The following is an 18,601-nucleotide window of genomic DNA, read 5'->3' on the forward strand; positions in this document are numbered from 1 at the left end:
CTCTCACGAAGTTGCTCGTATCGACGCTGCTGAAACTGCACTACGGATGACATGCCTTGACGGCGATTTTATTTCCTTGTCATGTTCTCGTCAATATCCCTGTTCATCGAGTATTTTGCGAGCTTTAGTCTCGATCCAACCTCCAAATTAGGAAATACGGTGCGCTGGATTTGCGTACCCTCCCGTCCAGTATGGAGCCGCTACTACTTCGTGCACATCCGTTAACTATTTCGCGAGCACAAACAAATACTTCGTACGTGTAAAATAACTATTTGGTGCACACAAAGTAGTAGTTCGTGCTCAGTAAATCACCGAATAACCCCCACGTCATGTGTGGGGCTTCGTGTTTCTCTTCAATTGTATCCAACAAAGTGCCATATGTATTTGGTTGATATTATATGTTGACCATCTGACAGATATTTGGTGGACTCGTGCATGGCAATGAAGCAAGACTCCAAATGGGCACACGTTCACTACGTTTTCAGTCGAAGTTCGCGTCGGTCTTTGTGAGAGAGACATTGCACGTCCCCCGCCGTGCGTCTCTCGCGTGTTAGCATCGGCGTGCTAGCTGAGGCTAGGCTAGGCTAGGCTAGGCTATGCTAGGCTAGCTCGCCGAGGCTAAACATTTTTGTCCCTGCAGCGAATGCGAGCTGAGCGACAAGACATCCGGGCGGCGTGGATGGAAGATGGCGACACTTATCCTCCCCGGTGAATGGGTCAAGAATTGGGAGAAATCGGGAAAACACGAATTGTGAGTGCTCTAACTTGAGCTCAGGTTAAAACAAAATACAAAACAACTCGCGTACTGCAAACCGCGATGGTGTGTGAAATGTGTTGGTGCGGCTAGCTGCCGGGACAAGGTTCAAGTAGCTAACGCGAACGGTTTCACGACCGCAAATAAACAAAGTGTGCTTGTTGGGGATAGAAAATGGGAACTCTAACGGGCCCGTTATTTGCCCATCGGGCGGGGGTGACAATTAACCTCGGAGGATGTTAGCTAACTATTTCTGCTTGTTTGTCAGTCCCCTTCACGTAGGAACTCGTGAAAGTGTAAACAAGATGGTTGCTAAAGCTATGCTAGTTAGCAGCCATGCAGCCCTTTCGCATTTTCCGAATTGAGATGCAAATTGTGCCACTTTCGGGACGTCTCGTCCGCGTCAATTGTGAATGTAGAATCAACACACACACGTCAAACGCACGATTTGGAAATTGACGTGTAATACAAATGGAAGTAGGCATTTATAACCCGTCGGAAACGACGCTAGGGGGCTAGCAACGTCACTGATTATGCCTTGTGAAACTTCCGACCTGCTGGGGATATACTCAATCGAGTTCAATCTAGTTTAACGAACGTGACGCAAAGCAAACGTCGTCTGAATCATCGAAAAATTGTGGGACATGCTTCACAAATCCCTCCTCGCATTTGCTAGACAGTTTGCTGCAAGCAGATTGTTCTTGTGGCAAACATTTAGATGCCGATTAACAACTTTTTTTTTTTTTTCTTTTAAGCAGCACGTAACGTGTGTGAAAACGTCCGTAAATGAGTGAATCTCTGAATCGAATTACACCTTCAAAGTAGATGCTAACTGTTGGGGGTGGGGGGGGGGGAAGCACGCATTAAACTGTAAAACCAATATTATGTTCACACTTAAGGTTACAAAACAGATTTCTTTTTTTTTTTTCTTCTTCTTCTTCTTCTTCACAATTTATAACAATTCAAAAGGCCTGCGACATTCATTCATCCGTCCTTGTTGGGGTCGACGGCGAGCGAGGGTGGACCCAATCCCCGCTGACTTTTTGTTGTGAGACGGGTACACGCCGAAGGGGTCGCCGGCCATTTGCAGGACGCATATAGCACTTCACACACTTGTCCATCCAGGATACAGAATTACGCTACTTGTAACACTCAATTTTTCATTACATTTTTATTTTTGTTCCGGCGACAACCTTCCGAAGACTCCCAAGAATCCATCCAGAGTAGATGATGTGCACCCGTCTACGTCCAGACTGCAAATGAGTCACTGGCCAATTTAAAGTCGTTAGGGTTGCGTCAGGAAGGGCATCCGGCGTAAAAATTGTGCCAAACATATATGTGCGTTCATCTGAGATGACACGCTGTGGCGACCCCGAAAGGGACAAGCCGAAAGAAACCCCCATTGTCAAATTTTCACTTGTAGTGATAGGACTTCAGCGCCAACCTCCTGAACAGGAATTTGTAGTTGATGGTTAACCGGAGAAGTGATGCCGTTTATTAGCAAATCGGCTCACTTGACGCGCAACTCAGTATGATATTTTCCTGATCCTTTTTCCCTTTCCACCCTCCAGCGTGCAGCTCTGCAAAAGACTAACGGAGAAAATAGATGATGGATGTCAGATAAAAGGTAACGCTTGTTTGAGTTGAGTTTAACGTTGCTTTGAGATCGCTGGATGAGCTCAGTGTTTGTCGAGTTGTTTGTTATTCACTTTTCTTTCTGTCAATGCACAATAATAAATGAAGTTTTGAAGAAGAAAGACAACAAACGATCCAGCAGTAGGACATTTACGAGTACAGTAGTTGTGTTTTAGGGTTAGTTCAGTCCTTTTGGCTTGACTCAGGAAGACGGTGTTGTCTGTTGAACCTTTCAGACATCCAGGCGGCCTTGTATGAGCTCTGCTGCCAAGGTGTTCAGGGCAACCTCAAGTTGGACCTCATCGCCAGCGTCCTCTGTGAGATGATGGTACGTTAATTTTATTTTAGTTTTCACTGGTGCGGTAGATGATACCCCAACAAATCTGCAGTCACTTTGTCTGGGGATTTGTTTTTCCTGTTGAATGTTTTTTTGCTTTGCTTCCAGGAGCTGCGCGATGACATGGCATCGATTTTAGCTGATGTCTTTAGTGTTCTAGGTAGTGTTGGATTTTAATCGGAATTATCGAGCAAGCACGCCTCCGCTGCTTAAGTTGTCCAATTTTGAACCCATCTTTTCTCTGTGACAGATTTAGAGACCGTTGCCCTGGAGGAAAAACACAAACGTGACCATTACATACAGTTGGTGGGCTCGTGTTTGGTAAGAATTTCATTTGGTGATAGAACATTATTTACACTGCGATTGACTGGCAACCAGTTGAGGGTGCACCCCACCCGCCTCCTGGCCGACGACAGCTGGGATAGGCTCCAGCACTCCCCGCGACCCTCGTGAGGATTGTTTCTAAGACGTGAAGCCAAATTTCCCCCGTGAAAGTGCTCGATGACTTGGGGTTGTCGGGTGAAGCGCCTTAAACTAGACCAACTTTAGAAATGTTAAAAAGCAAAAAAAGTGAGCTAGCGTGAGAAGAGATATGATAGCTCATATAACTTCCGCAGAATGGGAATTTGATCTTCATCTGATTTTTATCGTCGCTTATTCTTACCCAGGATGGTTGACGTGCTGAACGCTGGTATTTTTCCAGATTTTTGTTCCAGATGCCATCTTGAAAGAGCGTCTGGATCCGGAAACACTTGAATCTCTTGGACTTATAAAACAAGCGCACCAATTTAATCAAAAGATCGTCAAGATCAAGACCAAACTATTGTAAGGAAGGCGCACATGTTTGAGCGATAGAGAATCGCATTTCGAGTCCACCGCTTGTGCTTCATGTCTGCTGACTCTTCTCAGTTACAAGCAACAGAAGTTCAACTTGCTAAGGGAGGAAAACGAGGGCTACGCCAAACTGATCACAGAGCTTGGCCAAGACCTGTCCGGCAGCATCACCAGCCACGTCGTACTGGAAAGCATCAAGTCGCTCATAGGTACGCACGCGACTCCTGCCAGCGCGATCACGGACGGGTGCTCGTCGGTCCTGATCCAAAGGCGTTTGAAGTCAGCTGCTCTGACGTTATTGCCGCCTGGGTTTCTGCCGGTCGCCGTGCCATCAGAAAGCCCCAAAAGACAAATGACAACATTCTCAAAGTAACTGAAAGCCAGAGCTGAGATGTTTCTGCCGTGCGGTCCAGAATAACTTGTTTGCTTCTCATTTATTTCATACATTTGTTGAAATGCTCACAGCACGTGACACGAAAGAAATGTGCGCACAATCATTTAATGTGGCTCAATGCGACCTTATTTATGAAGACAACCCAAGTATGATTTCCATAAATGATGCCACATTTTCTTTCTCGCCAACAGGATGTTTCAATTTAGATCCGAACCGTGTTTTGGACATCATCCTGGAGGTGTACGAGAGCCGATCAGACCAGGATGACTTCTTCCTGTCCCTCATCAAATCCTACATGTGCGAGGCGCTGACCCTCTGCCACATACTCGGCTTTAAGTTCAAATTTTATCAGGTGAGAACATTTGGAAGCAGGAGAAAGTACAGGCTAACCTGAAAGCTGTGAGGATTTTTTTTTTTTTTCCCCCCCCACCCACTGAGTTGTCATTTTGCCATGCAATATTTAACATGATTGTTTTGCCTTTAGGGCAGCCCCAAAGTTGAATTCTTTTGAACTGCTTTTACGGTGATCATTGTTCATCTGTCACGTTAGGGATTTCTTTGTTTTGCTCTCAGGAGCCAAATGAGGAAACGCCCAAGTCGCTGTACCACATTGCTGCTGCTCTACTTCATTATAACCTGATCGAATTGGAAGATCTCTACGTACATGTAAGCAAAAGCAGTGCTGTAGTTGATTTGGATTTCATTGTAGACTAAGCGAATGATGTCAAATGTGAACATTTGAAAAAGATGACCGTATTTTCCACACTATAAGGCGCATCGAATAGATGCTACAGTCGAGGCTGGCGTTACGTGATGCACGCTGCGCTCAATGTGTGTGTGTGTGTGTTTTCTTTCGGCTTGTCCCTTTTGGGGTCGCCACAGTGTGTCATCTCAGATGAACGCACACATATGTTTGGCACAATTTTTACGCCGGATGCCCTTCCTGACGCAACCCTTCTCAGGGAGTGCGCTCAATATTGAGCCATATATGAGGCGCACAGTCGGCTTTTGAGAAAATTTAAAAGCTTTTAGATGGGCCTTAGACTGCGGAAAATACCATACAGTCCAATTTATTTCAATTGTGTCCGTTAGTCTATTTATTTACAATATGAGGCCGCTAAGAGCGCCTGCCCTCTCAGTTCCGAGGACCGGGGTTCAAATCCATCTGTTCCCTGCCTGCGTGGAGTTTGCATGTGCTCCCCGCGCCTGCATGTTTGTTTGTCTGTTTTTTTTTTTTTTTTCCCCCTGGGCCGTCCGGTTTCCTGTCATATCCCAAAAATGTGCATTCATTGGCGCTTGTGAGGGCGAATGGTTTTGTTTCTATGTGCCCTGCGATTGGCTGGCAACCAGTTCAGGGTGTGCCCCACCAGCCTCCTGTCCGATGACAGCTGGGATGGGCTCCAGTACTCCCGTGACCCTCGTGAGGATAAGTGGCTCAAAAAAAAAAAAAAATGCATGGATGGTTGAATAATAGTCAAGTTATCCATTTCTTTAACGTCTTCTTTCCCTCCCCTCTGTCATTCCAGCTTTTGCCACTCGATTCTGCCATCGTGGAGGAACACAAACTGGTAATTTCCGAGGCCAAGCAGATTGCCCGCAAGCTGGTCATGGTCGTAGTGCCTTCGGACAAAAGTGAAGACAAGGAAAAGGAGAAAGAAAAGGAGGAAGAGAAGATTGCGCAGGTATTGGGCATTTTGCTCGACTTGACATATCTCGAACTGACGGAGCTGGCCAATTCTTGTCTTGGTGTGCTTGTAGCCACCTGATAACCAGAAGCTCGGTTTGCTGGAAGCCCTTCTCGGGATCGGGGACTGGCGCCATGCGCAGAGCATAATGGACCAGATGCCTTCCTTCTATGCTACTTCTCATAAGTCCATCGCGCTGGCACTCTGTCAGCTGTTACATCTGACTGTGGAGCCTCTTTACCGAGCGTACGATTTTTCTCCGGATCGCCTTTCACATGCCTTCCGTCGGAGCTTGTAGCCCATCTGAACACATTTGGCCTGTTTCTCTCAGGGTTGGCCTCCCAAAAGGCGCACGGGGATGCGTGATGCATCCGCTGAAGAGCGAGCGGGCCCCGAAGCCCGCAGCGAGCTTTGAAGACTTACGCAGGGAAACGTTCAGCATGCTGGGCTACCTGGGTCCTCATCTCGCGCATGACCCCATCCTCTTCGCCAAGATTGTGCGGCTTGGCAAGGCATTCATGAAAGAGGTACAGAAATTGGGTCACTCCGTTTCTGCACTCGAGCCTCATCTGGACGTAGGCACCGATTGTGTGTCATTTTTTTTTTCCATGTTGCAGTACCAGTGCAGTGAGAGCTTGGATGTAGAAGATAAAACGGTTTGTATGAAAGTTGACGACGTTTCAAGTATTGTTGACCTGAAAGGAGTTGTTGTTGCTCATGCTCTCTGTTGCTTGCTTCCAGGAAACCTTATTGAGTTGTTTCCTGAGCATTGCGGACCAGGTGTTACTCCCGTCCCTTTCGCTGATGGAGTGTAATGCTTGCATGTCCGAGGAGCTGTGGGGTTTCTTTAAGCTCTTTCCTTACCATCACAGGTGAGCGCACTCATCACTTAGTCCATTTGTCACGCAAGTGAGGTGTCGGGAACCCCCCCCGGGCAGTCCTGCACGAGGTTGTCAAGTCTTTCGACCAATGCGTCAAGCCTTTGAGATAAATGGACTGGAATACGCACTGTATGGTTCAGAAACAAATTCGCTGCACCAATTTGCTATTCTGTGGCAGCTTTGAAATGCTTTTGTGTAGACATTAAGGGGACCCATTTTTCAGCACTGTTTGACACCTTAAAGCATCTGTTAAAAATCCCCCCCGCCCCCCCCCTTTTTTTTTTTTTTTTTTTTTGGTGCAGGTACCGCCTGTACGGACAATGGAAAAATGAAACGTATTCCAGCCACCCCCTGTTGGTAAAAGTCAAAGCTCACACCGTGGAAGGGGCTCGATACATTATGAAGTGAGTCCCTTTTGAAAGCCGAACATTTCCTTTACAGGATTAATCAGGTGGATTTGTCTTTACTTGAAAAACACTTTTTCCTTTCCAATTTGTATTCCAAGAAGGCAGAATTGTGCTCTCTCTCTCTGCTACAATTTGTCATTTGAGGAGGATTTTCTTTGTCTAGGCGCTTGACCAAAGAGAATGTGAAACAATCGGGAAGGCAGATTGGCAAACTAAGCCACAGCAACCCCACCATCCTTTTTGATTATGTAAGTGGATTTCATGAATTGTTTTGATATGTGACCGAGTGTCTTTGAATGACCACAAAGCGTTGCAAAGTCGAGGAGGGTGTGCGTCATTCTGAACTCGAAAAGCCCTCGGCAGTGAACAACTAAACCGTGCTGCGTGAAATAGTCAAGAATGAATACATTTGTGCTTCACTGCTACACGAAGGTCAAAATGTGAAAGTCACATGAAAGGTCTTTGAGTAATATGATTTTGTGACATCTGTTGTTTTGTTAGATGCTGTCCCAGATCCAGTGGTACGACAACCTCATTAGTCCAGTGGTGGATTCCCTGAAATACCTCACATCCCTCAACTACGACGTCTTGGCCTGTATCCCTCTTGTGTTGGAGAATGTAACAAGTTCATGTCAAGGGTTGTCATTTCCAGATGGGCGTGGCCGTTTCTCTTAATCCCAAATGTTCAGATTGCATTATCGAAGCTCTGGCCAATCCCGAGAAGGAGAAAATGAAGCACGACGACACCACAATCTCATCGTGGCTCCAAAGTACGGGTCCCACTTGGTTAATTGAAGAGCAACCGCGTCAGGTTTGTCGAGTGCCTAACCCTCCTCCCGTTCCGTCTGTTCAAACAAGGCCTGGCGAGTTTGTGTGGAGCCGTGTTTCGGAAATATCCGATCGAATTGGCTGGTCTTCTCCAGTATGTCACCAATCAGCTGAAAGCAGGAAAAAGGTCAGTTTGATGGGAATGCGGTAACATCCCTCATGTTGTTTGGCATCTCAATGTACGCAATTGTCCCCGTCTAATGCGGTCCATTATTTGCATTTGATAACATTTTCATTAATTGATTTGGATTCAGTGTCGTTAAAGGTTCCTAGACTTTTATGAGGAGCACGCATGCTCATATACATTGGCTAATATTTGTCTTTGTGCAGTTTTGACCTGCTGATCCTGAAGGAGGTGGTGCAGAAAATGGCTGGCATTGAAGTCACAGATGAAATGACATCAGAGCAGCTTGAAGCAATGACAGGAGGGGAACAACTCAAAGCTGAGGTAGGGACTCATTCGTCGTCCTCGAGCTTTGTTTTTCCCGGACAGGCGATTGTGATAACCGTTGCGTTCTGCCCGCAGGGTGGCTACTTTGGTCAGATCAGGAACACTAAAAAGTCCTCCCAACGCCTTAAGGATGTGCTACTTGATCATGAACTGGCCCTGCCGCTTTGCGTACTCATGGTCCAGCAAAGAAATGGTGTGGTGTTCCTCGAAAGTGGAGACAAAGATCTCAAACTGGTGGGCCACCTGTATGACCAGGTACGTTCTCTCTCAAAGAGCCACATTGGGTTTTAGGTTACTGCGAAGAGTGTTGCTTAGCTCCAAATCAAGGAGTTTTTCTGAGGACGGTGGGTCCATGCACATGCTGTATTTATTCTTGCAGTGTCATGACACACTGGTCCAGTTTGGTGGCTTCTTGGCCTCCAACCTCAGCACGGAGGACTACATCAAGCGCGTTCCCCCCATTGACGTCCTTTGTAACCAGTTCCACACACCACACGATGCTGCGTTCTTCCTTTCTCGGCCAATGTACGCCCATCAAATATCGGTAAGTGGCGATACTTTGATGAGTGCGCGTTTCTCTTGAGTGAACTGAAGACAGTCGCGGTCTGGTCCCCTCTCTTCTCTTCTTTCAGTCAAAATATGATGAGCTGAAGAAAGCCGAGAAAGGTAACCGGCAGCAGCAGAAGGTCCAGAAGTATGTCGCGGCCTGCGAACAAGTTATGACACCGGTGCACGAGGCCGTGATGTCCCTCCATCCTGCCCGGGTTTGGGAAGACCTCCGCCCCCAGTTCTACGCCACCTTCTGGTCTCTTACGATGTATGACCTGGCCGTGCCACATGCTGCCTACGAGCGTGAGATCAACAAGCTCAAGACCCAGATCAAAGCCATTGACGAGAATCCCGAAATCGTGAGTCGTTGCTTCCGTGCCCGCGTTACACACAATTACTGTAACGGCGTTTTCTCTTTTTATAGTCACAATCTTACCGCTCCTTGTCCGTTGTGAAGACGATAATTGAGGGGGGGAAGCTTTAGTGTGCGTGAAGCCTTTTCCAATTGTGTCAAACGTCTGCTTGCCCCCACTGCAGCCGATGAATAAGAAAAAGAAAGAGAAGGAACGCTGCACTGCACTGCAGGAAAAACTGCAGGAGGAGGAGAAAAAGCAACAGGAGCACGTCCAAAGGGTGCTCCATCGCCTCAAACTGGAGAAAGACAAATGGTTGATGACCAGTAAGTGTTCTGTGGTGCATCACTGCGTTCACATCCGCTCACAAATCAGCATCCGTGAGCGAAGATGAACAACAATTAAGTATGATATCTTCCTGCCTCCTTTCTTTCTTGATATAACATATTTGACAGAATCTACCAAGAATGAGACCATAACAAAGTTCCTGCAGCTGTGTCTGTTCCCTCGCTGCATCTTCTCTTCCATCGACGCCGTTTACTGCGCCCGTTTTGTCGAGCTCGTTCACCAACAGATGACGCCCAACTTCTGCACTCTGCTGTGCTACGACAGGGTAAGCCGAGTACTCGCGGAATCCTCGCATCTCCGAAACTTAAAAAAGCGAGGCCATTATTTATTGCATTGTCCAAGAAATCAAGCTCTCTAAACTTCTGATTGGTCACGTGTGGGAGAGAAAAAAAAATCCGACCGACATTGACCAATTTTGGACAGAAAAGATTTCGGGCCAGCGACTACACAGACGCAATCCACACAGTTTACAACGGTCTCCTTGCTGTGGCTTTAATAAGTATAATCGTGAATGTAATGACGAATGTCAGCAAAGAAAGTCTGCTAATTACATCATTAAAGTGTAACAAAAGCAGATCATTTGATTAAAAATCATTTTGAAGTGTCTTCAATTCCAAACTCGTCTGTATCCTGTTGGGATTGACTTGTTTCACTTGTCTAAGGATATACACTTTTGTTAGTTTGTTTGTATATATGTTTGCGTATGTATATATATATATATATATATATATATTTATTGCTGCACAGGTGTTCTCGGCAATCATTTACACGGTGGCCAGTTGTACGGAAAATGAATCCCACCGATACGGCCGCTTCCTCTGCTGCATGCTGGAGACGGTGACCCGCTGGCACAGCGATCGTGCCGTCTACGAGAAGGTACTTGTCCCGCCTCCGTAGCGACAACTCGCATGAATGAATCGGTCATAACTGCTGCGGTGTCGCCTAGGAGTGTGGAAACTACCCCGGCTTCCTGACTATTTTGCGAGCCTCGGGCTTCGATGGAGGCCAACAAGCCAACCCGCTCGATTATGAGAACTTCCGTCATGTGGTGCATAAATGGCATTACATGTTGACAAAAGTAAGCCACGTTGCATTTTCAGAGTTTGACTATCGTCATGATCACAAACTGACCAGAGTCCAACGTTCCCTCTAAGCTTGCGCACTGCTGATGTGGTCTCGGCGCAGGCATTCAGCGTTGCGCGCAAAGAAAATGTCCTAAAAATACAACCCCAATTAAAAGTACATATATGACATACAACTATTCACTTTGTGCTATTTTGCAATGTGTCCGCACGGAGTTGAGCAAAGACGAGCGAGACACGCTACTTATGTTAATGCTTGTGGTGAAAGTAAAACAGGAAATGCTTTTATTTCCAAGATACGATGACTGTCGGAGTATGTGCAAATACAAGAAAAAAGCGGCGAAACCGGTTGAGTTTTCTCTTTTTTTGAGCGAGAAAGGTCCAGTGTGAAAAATGTGTTGCCAAGCCAAAGTCGAAAACGAGTTTACGTGAGGATAGGATGAAAGCCGGACTACCTCAAGCGTCACATTCCGCACAAGTCATTTGAAAGCAATTAGAATTATACCCAGATGGAAGTTGGACGTCAGGATCGGTACTTTGTTGGGGGAGAGGGCCCAAGACAAAAAGAAACACAAATCTCACGCTGCGCAAGTTCAAATCGGCATTGACAGTCTTCTGCTAGCCATCAACAGGAATGAGTCTCTGCTGGCAGTTGAACAAAGAAATTCGCAAGCACGAGGCAAAATACACGAGTATGCAAAAGATGTGCCTCTGATTTATTTCTTTTTTTCTAATTCAATATCATGGATCAATTAATCAATCAATGAATTAGTCACGTTAAAGTTCCGCCTTCATAATTGCGGCAAGCACAAAAAAGCTCATTCTTGGCATTTGGGAGCAAAATAACCTTCAGCATCAAACGATTTGCGAGCATCATTCAGTTGTCAGCGTGCACTGCAAAAGAATATTGTGCAAGCAGGAAAAACAGATGGGGATCCGATTGTCACGTTTTCTTGGTTCTGATGGGAATGTAACTAAATGCTGTCATTCGATTCGTCACGTACGATGTTGCTGAGAGCGGTCAACGGGACCGACGCTCTGGAGCTCGGACGTGAAAAAATTAGAGGGAACATTGCCAGAGTGCGTGTGGAACGTGCTCACTAATGCGTGGCTGTCTCTCTCTCTCTCTCTCTCTCTCTCTCTCTCTCTTCCATCCATCCATCCAGGCTTCAGTACACTGCCTTGAAACTGGAGATTACACGCACATCCGCAACATCCTTATCGTTCTCATCAAAATCCTGCCGTGTTACCCCAAGGTTTTGAATCTGGGCCAAGCGCTGGAGTACCGCGTCCACAAGATCTGCGTTAAGGAGAAGGAGAAGAGGCCAGACCTCTATGCCTTAGCCATGGGGTAACATAGCATTGTGTGCAGTTCAGCGCTCTGAGGCGCTTTCAAATGTAGTCGCGCCGACGATGACGCGGCCCGTTCGTTTGTCCTGAAGACATCCGATACTCACTCACAAGGGAGCTTAGTTAACGTCGCGCCAATCGGTGGAAATACTCATTTACCTTCGACGTAGGAAATGGGAAGTTAAACAAAACAAACTTCTGTGTGTTTGTTCTGGATCCAAGATGACGCATACGTGTATAGCGAACGTGTGATCAATAAGTTATTCTGACGGGATGAATTGATATCGGACAACTACTGAAATGCGGATCCTGTCCAGTCAGCTTTTTCCCCACGACGTCGGGCAGCCAAAAGCGCTCTGTCTTCCTTCGCTGCGATGGGAATCTTTTTATAAACCTTTGACATTTTGCAGTTATTCAGGTCGATTGAAAAGCCAGAAGGTGCGCATGGTTCCCGAGAATGAGTTTCACCATAAAGAGCCACCGGCACGCAATGTCACTCCTGCCAATCAGCAGAACGGACCCGGCAGCACGGGCAAGCCCGCCGCCGCCGCCACGATGAAGGGAGAGGACGGCTTCTCGGAAGATGGGGGTGAGTGAACGGAACTTGGCCCTTTTGCCGATGACGGCGGCGCATTTCTCCAATAATCTGACGCGTCTCTCTGCAGACCGGGGGAAGGACAAATCTCAGACTACCAAACTAGTAAACAAAGCCAACGCCGCGGCAGCTAAAGTCACAACCAGCAACGGGAACGGAGCTCTCAACAGGTGAGCAAGCCTCAGTCCGGCTCGGCATTGTGTGCCGGGCTTCGTTCTGGCTACGGCCACATCACCAACACAAAATCTTTGGACAATTGACAAGGTTGACGAACATTCGCAGCGTCCCGTGTAAACTGCTGCGCGGGGACTCCCCCAAAAAGTGAAAAAGCTGGTGTCGGGGGGACCCCCCCCACCCCCATGTGGGCGGCTCTCGCCACATGGTGCCATTAAACCCCCCCCCCCATTTCAAATTATAATGTGTTGAGTTTGGAAGGTGACCGATGGCAATGTATTGGCAGATTTTGCAACAAATCTCACGCAAGACAAGCGTCCCCACCGGAGCTGGGACACGAGCGAGGCGACTTGGTTCTGGTGCCGGAACAGAGTCCGTTCTATTTCTGGTCATTTGAAATTGGAAAAATTGTTGTGGTTCTTGAGCAATCGTGATCAATTGAGGTTCTCCACAGTTAGTAGTATTAGTTAGTAGCGGTGGTCAAGCATTCGAGACTACTACTACTACTACTAATCCAATGTCTTTGCCCTCACCAGCATCAAAAGCCTGAAAGAGCGCGACGACAAAGAGAAGAGTGCCAAGGAGAAAAAAGAGAAAAAGGAAAAGACAGCAGGCGGCACTCCTGACACAAAAGCGGAAGCCCGCCGAGAAAAGCTGAGAGAGGAGAGAGCGGCGGCGGCAAAAGACGAGCGGGCGCTTCGCGAGGGTAAGGAGAAGACGCCCAAGGCGGACCGAGACAAAGTCAAGGCCGAGGAGAAGAGCAAAGATGACAAGACCACCAAAGCGGGCAACGGGGAGTCCGCGGAGCCTTGTCGAGAGCGCGATGCCGCCAAGGAGTCGAAGAGCAAGGACAAAGGGGACAGAAGCGCTGCGGCCGGCTGCCTCAAGTCGCCGCTTGCCAGATCGGACGTCGCTGATACTGAGAGGGGTAAGCCACCGTCCTGAGGAAAGAAAGCGCCAGGATGAGGACGCCCTCCCTCCGTCTTCTCTTTTCAGATCACAAAAGACGAAAGCTCGACAGTCACTCTTCTCCGTCCCACTCCTCGTCTGTTAAGGTTAGTATGGCTTGAGGAAGGCTGTGCCCGTTACTTCTCTCTCTGCCGGAGCGTTCCCTGCCGTTGCGCATTCCAGCCCCCGGTCCCCTGACAACCCCCCCACCCCCCCACCCCCCCCCCACCCCCACTCCCGTCGCCTCTCAAGATCACCGAGGAGAGTTTTGCCAAACCCCTGGCGTCTGGAAAGCCCCACCAAAGACCACCCCCACCACCAGAGCTGGACATTGGCAGAATATATATATATATATATTTTTTTTTTTTTTTTTTTGCAGAAGTGGGAGAAAACTCCTGAAGGACCTAGCAAAGAAAATGTGTAAAAATGGAGTATTTTCATAGTGAAATATTTATCTATTTTCATATTAATGGAAGAAGTCAGTGTGCCTTGGGGAAAAAAAAAAAACATATTTTGTATGCATTTCTATATTCCCGTTGGATTTTTTTTTTTTTTTTTTTGAGGAAAATGACGTGGAAATTCATTATTTTTTCCAAAGTGAGAGTTTGCCACGTTGCTTTTTTTTTTTTTTTTTTTTTTTTCGTCTTCTGCGAGCTGAGAAGATTTCTGGATTCCTCCGATAAAAGCGTACGTGGCTTGGCCCCCCCGCCCCATCCTTGCCAAATCCAGCGCAGAGCGGGACGGCGTTCTGCCGACGGAGTGCCTCTTGACCGTCCGTCCTGCGATCGCCGTACGGTCAGCCCTCCCGTATGCGAGTCATTTGACCCCCACCCTCCCCGACGGCGGGCGTTCGGCGGCGCCACCGGCGGCTGACGTCAACGAAGACGATGAATGTCACGGTCTCGATTGAACGCGGCCGAAAATGCTGCGGAAAGTAAGCCCGAGAAGCCTGCCTCCGCAAACCAAGAACATCGGAGGGAACGTCTGGAGCTTTGCCCGCCCCGTCAGCCGGGAGCTTGTCATAGGTCCATATTTAACCTTCCGCCAGAGAAATAAGCTCCCTGTGTCAGATCCTGAACTGTAAGTGACAGCCACAGTTTTCTCTGTCGGGACGTAGTCTCATACACGCGCACACTCATTTTTATTGCGCCCATCAAAACATAATTACCGCTGCTAGCACTTTTGATGTACATTATTCTTCGGCATATGAGTTTTCTCTATGTATATAATATTCGTTCACACCGATGTACTTTTTCTAAATATGTATCTTTATGGACGTGTATTGTGGTATGCTGCCTGCCTGACGTGACTGTCATGTTTGCCTTAACGCTAGCTGTTATTTAATCCACGCTCAGGGTTTTCTATCAAATGTTTGCATCCCACGTGATGAGCCAAATTGTCTCTCCTCTATGTGATAATCGTGTCCAAGCCCGAGTCCTTTAAGGTCATTGGTCAAGGGAGCAGCACGATGTCGGTCCGGCCAGCCGAGCAACCCCCCGCCCCCCCCAACACCTTCCAAATCCTATCTTCCGACTCTCTGCAGCTGTCTGACAACCTCCTCCCACCCTCCCTCAGCTCATCTGTCATCTCCATTCATCCCCACAGGACAATAGCAACGATCCCAAGGAGTCCGCATCCAAGGTTTGAACCCCGTCCGCTTCTTCTGGCGTTCCGGCGTCTCCCTTTTCATTCGTGTCGGTCACTCGCATTTGAAAAATGGTACGGGTGTGGTCGGTCGTGCCCGCGGATATCAAGTTCCGGGTGTGTCTTCTGTTTGCAATTACGAGTGTACCCCTTTAAGAGCGGAGGGGAGGGGGGCGGTGTCAGGTCAACTAGGAAGTAGCAGCAGCTCCTTGTTAGAGACCGTGTTCTTCTGTGTTTAAAAACAATTCCCCCCCCCCCCCAAAAAAAAAAGTCGTCAGGCTGTGGTTCACTGCGCTGGATCGGTTTTCGATGTCCGCTGAGAGTGTGCGACGAGTGCGCATTTGCGCAGCTTGGAGGGAGGGAACAGCGGTCAAGACTGCACAAAATAAGCGACGTCTTTCTACTCGTCACAAATTTTCTGCGCCTGACTCTTCGTCCTCGACTCAAATCACAGTGACTGGTACTTGGGTGCAAAGATATTTTTCTATATATATATATTATTGCCTTAAGAAGTCCACAAGCTACTGATTCCCACGCACCTGAGTGATGAACACAATCAGCAAATAAGTCATTTTCTTCATCATTATGATATCAGGAAGAGGTGAAACGTGTAAAGAAAGCCTTTTTGTTGTTTGTGAAAGCAGACCATCCTGTTCCTCTTTTAGGTTCATTAGGATTCATTAAAGGAATTCTGTGGGCTCAGGCCAGCCAGAACAGGTTCTTCCCAATCAGAAGTTTACCTGATTTGCCTTTGAACGGTATGACCGGTGAAACGTTTGGGATCTGCTTCCGCAAGTTGAGGGGAATTGCGGCCCGTTCCTCCCGACAGAACTGCCGTGACCGAGCCAAGTTTGTATCGAGACGAGAGGTTTGCCAAACCTTGCCGAGCCACTTTTGAACCGCTTTGGCAGCTTGCTTCAGGTGGAAGACCCGTTTGGGCCCGAGCCTTAACTTCCTGTCTGGTGTCTCGGGATTTTGCTTGAATATTTCAACAGTGCTCTTTCCTCACGCACGATTCCGACTATTTTGCGACCTTCACGAGTTCCCCTCGCAGCAAATCGACCCCACGTGATAATGTCACCCAGCCCCCCGTATTTCACAGTTGGGGTAGCATTCGCAGGCTTGTAAGTGTCGCCCCGATTTTCGCCGGTATCGGCCCGCTCCGCTCGAGGAGGTCCGCTGGAATCTCCGACTTGCTTGTAGCAACTTTGCGCGTTGTTGGTGTTGTTTTTTTTTTTTTTTGAAAGGCCATTGTTGTGCTTCAATATTTTGTTGGTTTTCTGGGCCGGTTGGCAGAAAGGAAAGGCTTCCGTTTCCTGCTTTAAAACCCGAAACGGGCACCCTTTCACAAATTGACGACAACGGGCAAATCCAAGCACCTGGTAGTAATCCGTCGGAAGAGTTTGCTCGGGCTTGAAATTGGTCACGCCCGACCCGACTTCCATAATTCTCTCTCTGCGTTGATTTGAAAGGTACGGAGAGCGGTCAGCGCGCTGAATATTTACGCAATTTGCCCTTTGTTTTCCTCTGTCTGGGTCTAATTGTCATTGCAGCACCACCTCAACTACAATTCAGTAAAGCGGTCCAAAAGCAGAGAGAGGGAGCTGGAGAAGAACGAGCTGGAGAATGCGCTCGGCCGATGCAAAGAGAAGAAAGAAGAAAAGGAGCGCAAAGAGAGGAAGCGAGTCGGTATCCTCCGCCCGCCTCGCCTCGTTCCAAAAGAACCCGGCCCGCGTTTGCCCGCGCAAACTTTCTTGTTGGTCTGTCAGGACGTCGGCGCGAGCAGCGAGCGCGAGGCCAGCCTCGAACCCAAACGCAGGAAGGACGAGAACGGAACCAGTGAGTCGCGAGTCGAGACGACGAGGAAAGTCCTCCTTTCTCCCTTCTCCCCCTTCTCTCCCTTCAGACTCCTCCAAAAACAGCCAGTGCGGAGGCGAGAGTCCTTGCGACTCGCCGCTCTCGATGGAGAAAGAGAAGAACAAGCGCTCCAAATCCTCCAGCAAGGAGAAGGGCGACTCGCTCAAGCCCGAGAGGATGTCCGTCCGAGGAAAAAAGGTCGTTTGGGCTTTTGCCGTACGGCCGCGGTAGCGTCGCTCTCTGGCGGCATCGTTTTTTTTTTTTTTTTTTTTTTTGTTGTTTCAAGTGGCCGTTTTCTCTGTTGCCTCGGTCGACGGTATTTTCTTCCCTGCGCCTGACCTTGTCGCGTGACCGTGTCGTCGCAGGAATCCCGGCACGATAAGGACAAGTCTGAAAAGAAAGAAAAGCGGGACAGCAGCGGCGGAAAGGAAGAGAAAAAACAATATCCTTCTGTGCGTCGGACCGAAGCCGTTTCCGTGTTTTGACGTGGCTCGCGCTTTCTCCTTAACGCCCGCACCCATAAGTCCTCCGACAAACACAGATGATGTGCGCCGCTCCGTCCGTCCGTCGAGGTAAGACCGCCGCCGCCGCCGCCGCGTCGCAGTCACGCGTTGACGTCTTCTCCGTCCGTGTTTCCGCCAGCAGACCTGGGAAAGGACTCGCTTTTGACACGATGGCCGACCTCCATTCCTTCCTGCTTTTCATCTTTTTTTTTTTTTGCTTTTAATTAAAAGCCCCCCCGAACTGCTCGACCTTCGATTTGGAATATTTCAGTCCGTAAATCTTCAATGTGAGCAAAATGTTTTGCTCTGTTGACATTATTTAGCAACGTTACTGTAAGAAATGAACTCTTGAAAATGTCAAATTGTTCTTTTTGCCTTCCACCTCCGCTTTGGTGCATTTTATTGCTATTAATACGCTTTCCATCCTCATTAACTTCATATCTGTCCAGATGTTTTTATTTATTTAGTGCCACTTTTTAATCCCTGTTAGACATGAGCTTAAGTGGTGATTCTTTTTTTTTTTTTGTTTTCTTTTAAAGGACCAGTTTGTATATTGTGTACAATAATAAAGAAGGTAACATGGAATTCAAGTTTTCATTTTTGTTCCGTTTCTGTTTGTGGTCGTATCAGTCGGGTTTCATATAATTGATGAACGGAAGAAACAGCAGTTGTACTCAAAAATATGGTCTCAATGCAGAAACTTTGTTCTCCAAAATGGAAAATACTTTTTGAGATTTGATCTGCTGTACTCAATGAGTGATTTTTTTTTTGTTTTGTTTTGTTTTTTTAAACGTACAAAAAAATAAAAGTTTTCCTATAGTGCTGCATCACTTTGGTATCGCCTCTTCCTTTCCTCTTAATGGATTTTTGAAGCTTCATTTTCGAGTTATCGAAGAGGCCTCGTATCGCAGCGGTTAGAGCATTCGTCTGGTGAACCAGAGGTTGCGAGTTCGTGTCCCACTGAGGCATCCGCCGTCCCGGGACAAGTCGAA

General features: G+C 47.7%; 1 protein-coding gene across 8 annotated transcripts; it reads left to right on the plus strand.

Annotated features, from left to right (window-relative positions):
* The first annotated feature begins 8 nt into the window (after positions 1 to 8).
* On the plus strand, positions 9 to 18,436 carry thoc2 (THO complex 2). Of its 8 annotated transcripts, none has more exons than XM_061803553.1 (40): positions 9 to 159; positions 641 to 751; positions 2,326 to 2,381; positions 2,626 to 2,717; positions 2,835 to 2,886; positions 2,977 to 3,047; positions 3,430 to 3,551; positions 3,636 to 3,769; positions 4,146 to 4,306; positions 4,528 to 4,620; positions 5,481 to 5,636; positions 5,713 to 5,885; positions 5,971 to 6,166; positions 6,257 to 6,295; positions 6,381 to 6,511; positions 6,823 to 6,924; positions 7,091 to 7,175; positions 7,429 to 7,522; positions 7,617 to 7,697; positions 7,786 to 7,882; positions 8,086 to 8,203; positions 8,282 to 8,461; positions 8,586 to 8,750; positions 8,839 to 9,114; positions 9,293 to 9,434; positions 9,564 to 9,721; positions 10,204 to 10,332; positions 10,403 to 10,534; positions 11,705 to 11,889; positions 12,299 to 12,477; positions 12,554 to 12,653; positions 13,194 to 13,585; positions 13,654 to 13,712; positions 15,181 to 15,246; positions 16,803 to 16,934; positions 17,019 to 17,088; positions 17,156 to 17,304; positions 17,472 to 17,548; positions 17,624 to 17,678; positions 17,752 to 18,436. In XM_061803553.1, exons 2-39 carry the CDS (start codon positions 687 to 689, stop codon positions 17,649 to 17,651), a joined length of 4,737 nt encoding a protein of 1,578 aa, XP_061659537.1. In that variant the 5' UTR covers positions 9 to 159; positions 641 to 686; the 3' UTR covers positions 17,652 to 17,678; positions 17,752 to 18,436. The 8 variants fall into 8 exon arrangements, with proteins under 8 accessions (XP_061659537.1, XP_061659536.1, XP_061659531.1 ...); XM_061803552.1 differs by having other exon boundaries at positions 12 to 189; XM_061803547.1 differs by lacking the exon at positions 9 to 159 and adding an exon at positions 237 to 253 and having other exon boundaries at positions 17,749 to 18,436.
* The last annotated feature ends 165 nt before the right edge of the window (positions 18,437 to 18,601 follow it).

This window comes from Syngnathoides biaculeatus, chromosome 18 (genome assembly GCF_019802595.1).
Source record: "Syngnathoides biaculeatus isolate LvHL_M chromosome 18, ASM1980259v1, whole genome shotgun sequence".
NCBI lineage: Eukaryota > Metazoa > Chordata > Actinopteri > Syngnathiformes > Syngnathidae > Syngnathoides > Syngnathoides biaculeatus.